At 23.2% G+C, this 1899-nt stretch overlaps 1 protein-coding gene across 1 annotated transcript; it reads left to right on the top strand.

Moving 5' to 3' along the window:
• Positions 1-580: 580 nt before the first annotated feature.
• LOAG_15134 (hypothetical protein) lies at positions 581-1431 on the top strand (the record flags this gene model as incomplete). Its single annotated transcript, XM_003150626.1, has 3 exons — positions 581-676; positions 940-1108; positions 1265-1431. The coding sequence occupies 3 exons, from the start codon at positions 581-583 to the stop codon at positions 1429-1431; spliced, it is 432 nt and encodes a 143-aa protein (XP_003150674.1).
• Positions 1432-1899: the final 468 nt, after the last annotated feature.

Consider the following 1899-nt stretch of genomic DNA (forward strand, 5'->3'; position numbering starts at 1 on the left):
TAATAATAATAATAATAATAATAATAATAATAATAATAATAATAATAATAATAATAATAATAATAATAATAATAATAATAATAATAATAATAATAATAATAATAATAATAATAATAATAATAATAATAATAATAATAATAATAATAATAATAATAGTAATAATAACAATAATAATAATAATAATAATAATAATAATAATAACAATAATAATAATAATAATAAACAATAATAATAATAATAAATGAATGGCGAAAATTTCGAATCAAATGATTAAAATTTTTTTTTTAATATCCTTGAGTAATAAACAAATAATGAGAGAATGTTTTTTAAGCTTGTTTTATTAAATTACAAAGTGAAAATAATTTTTCAGAATCAAAAAATTCTCAAAACGATCAACAAAAGAGAAAATAATTATCGAGTAAGTTGCTGAATGAGATATGATGTAATCATTTATGTCAGTATAAATGTCATAATGAAATGAAATTGTGAAAAAGTTGATAATTGATATTTGGAAAGGCAGAAATTTAAAAGTAGAAGTTTCAAACTTTTATTTAAAATTTTTCTGAAATTTTAGTTTGTAATGCGTAATTTGGTAAAGCGGTACATTGCTCAATTGCAACGTTGTAAACAACAAACTGAAGGTATTACTGAAGAGGACGTAGAGGAAATTAAGCAGGTACTTCGAGTTCGGATGATTTATTCGATATTTCATTTAAAAGCTTCAATGTGAAAATACAAATTTAATAATTCCAACTTATGTTGAATTGAGTAAGAAAGTTTTTGGAATTTCTAATTCATTTTATAATGGAAGTGTTTGATTCAGTTATCAGTCTAATAATGTTTTATCTGTTTAATGCATGAATTAATGAGAAACAAAAAATTGGTTAAAATATTTTGATGGATGAGTCAGTTGATGTTTCTGCGAATAATTGATTTTAGGATATTAGTGCTTTTCGGTACGAACTACTTGGTATACTTCGAAATGCTGGTTTCGATATCGGTGATGCTGATCTTAGACAAGAAACGATTTTTTCATTTACAAACAGTATTATCTTTCCTTTTCCTTTTTCAGAATTCCTTGGATATGGCTTAAATTTACTTAGTACCTGTCAGTTTATTGTCAGACATTAATCAAAATTAGATTACAAATTGATTCCAGTAAATATCTCCAATGTGAACATTTCGAAACTGAGCATTTTCAAAAGTGAAAATTTGAAAATTTAAATTTCGTAGCCTTCCATTTCCACTTTCATACTTATTGTAGCGCGAAGTAAAAAACGAAGTTTAATGGCGGAACGTCGATTACTGAGTGGTGTGACGGAATCGATGAGTATTCCGATGCCGGAACGATTACTGAACGGTACTAGTGATGATGATAATGAGGCGGATGAGGTGCATGAAGTGGATCGAAAAGAACGCAGGTTTCTCTAATGAATTTCTTGGCCTATTAATATCAATCACAAACATTTTTGGAATGTTTTACACTTTGCGTTTTTGTTTTTCTCCTTGTTCACCCACTCTTCATTCCAGTTTTGGAAAACGTTTCTTATTTCCGATCTACTAAAATTTGTAATCTTTTTATGTTAACTAACCGCATGACACGTAAGGCTTATCACTGATTATAGCAATTATTTACTTATCATTGATTATGTTTGTGTTCATAGTATTCATGTTTGCATCTATTTATTATTATTGTTGCTGTTTATTATTATTATTATTATTACTATTATTATTATTATTATTATTATTATTATTATTATTATTATTATTATTATTATTATTATTATTATTATTATTATTATTATTATTATTATTATTATTATTATTATTTTATTATTATTATTATTATTATTATTATTATTATTATTATTATTATTATTATTATTATTATTATTATTA

The sequence above is a fragment of the Loa loa genome (genome assembly GCF_000183805.2).
Source record: "Loa loa unplaced genomic scaffold supercont3.84, whole genome shotgun sequence".
In the NCBI taxonomy this organism is placed as follows: domain Eukaryota; kingdom Metazoa; phylum Nematoda; class Chromadorea; order Rhabditida; family Onchocercidae; genus Loa; species Loa loa.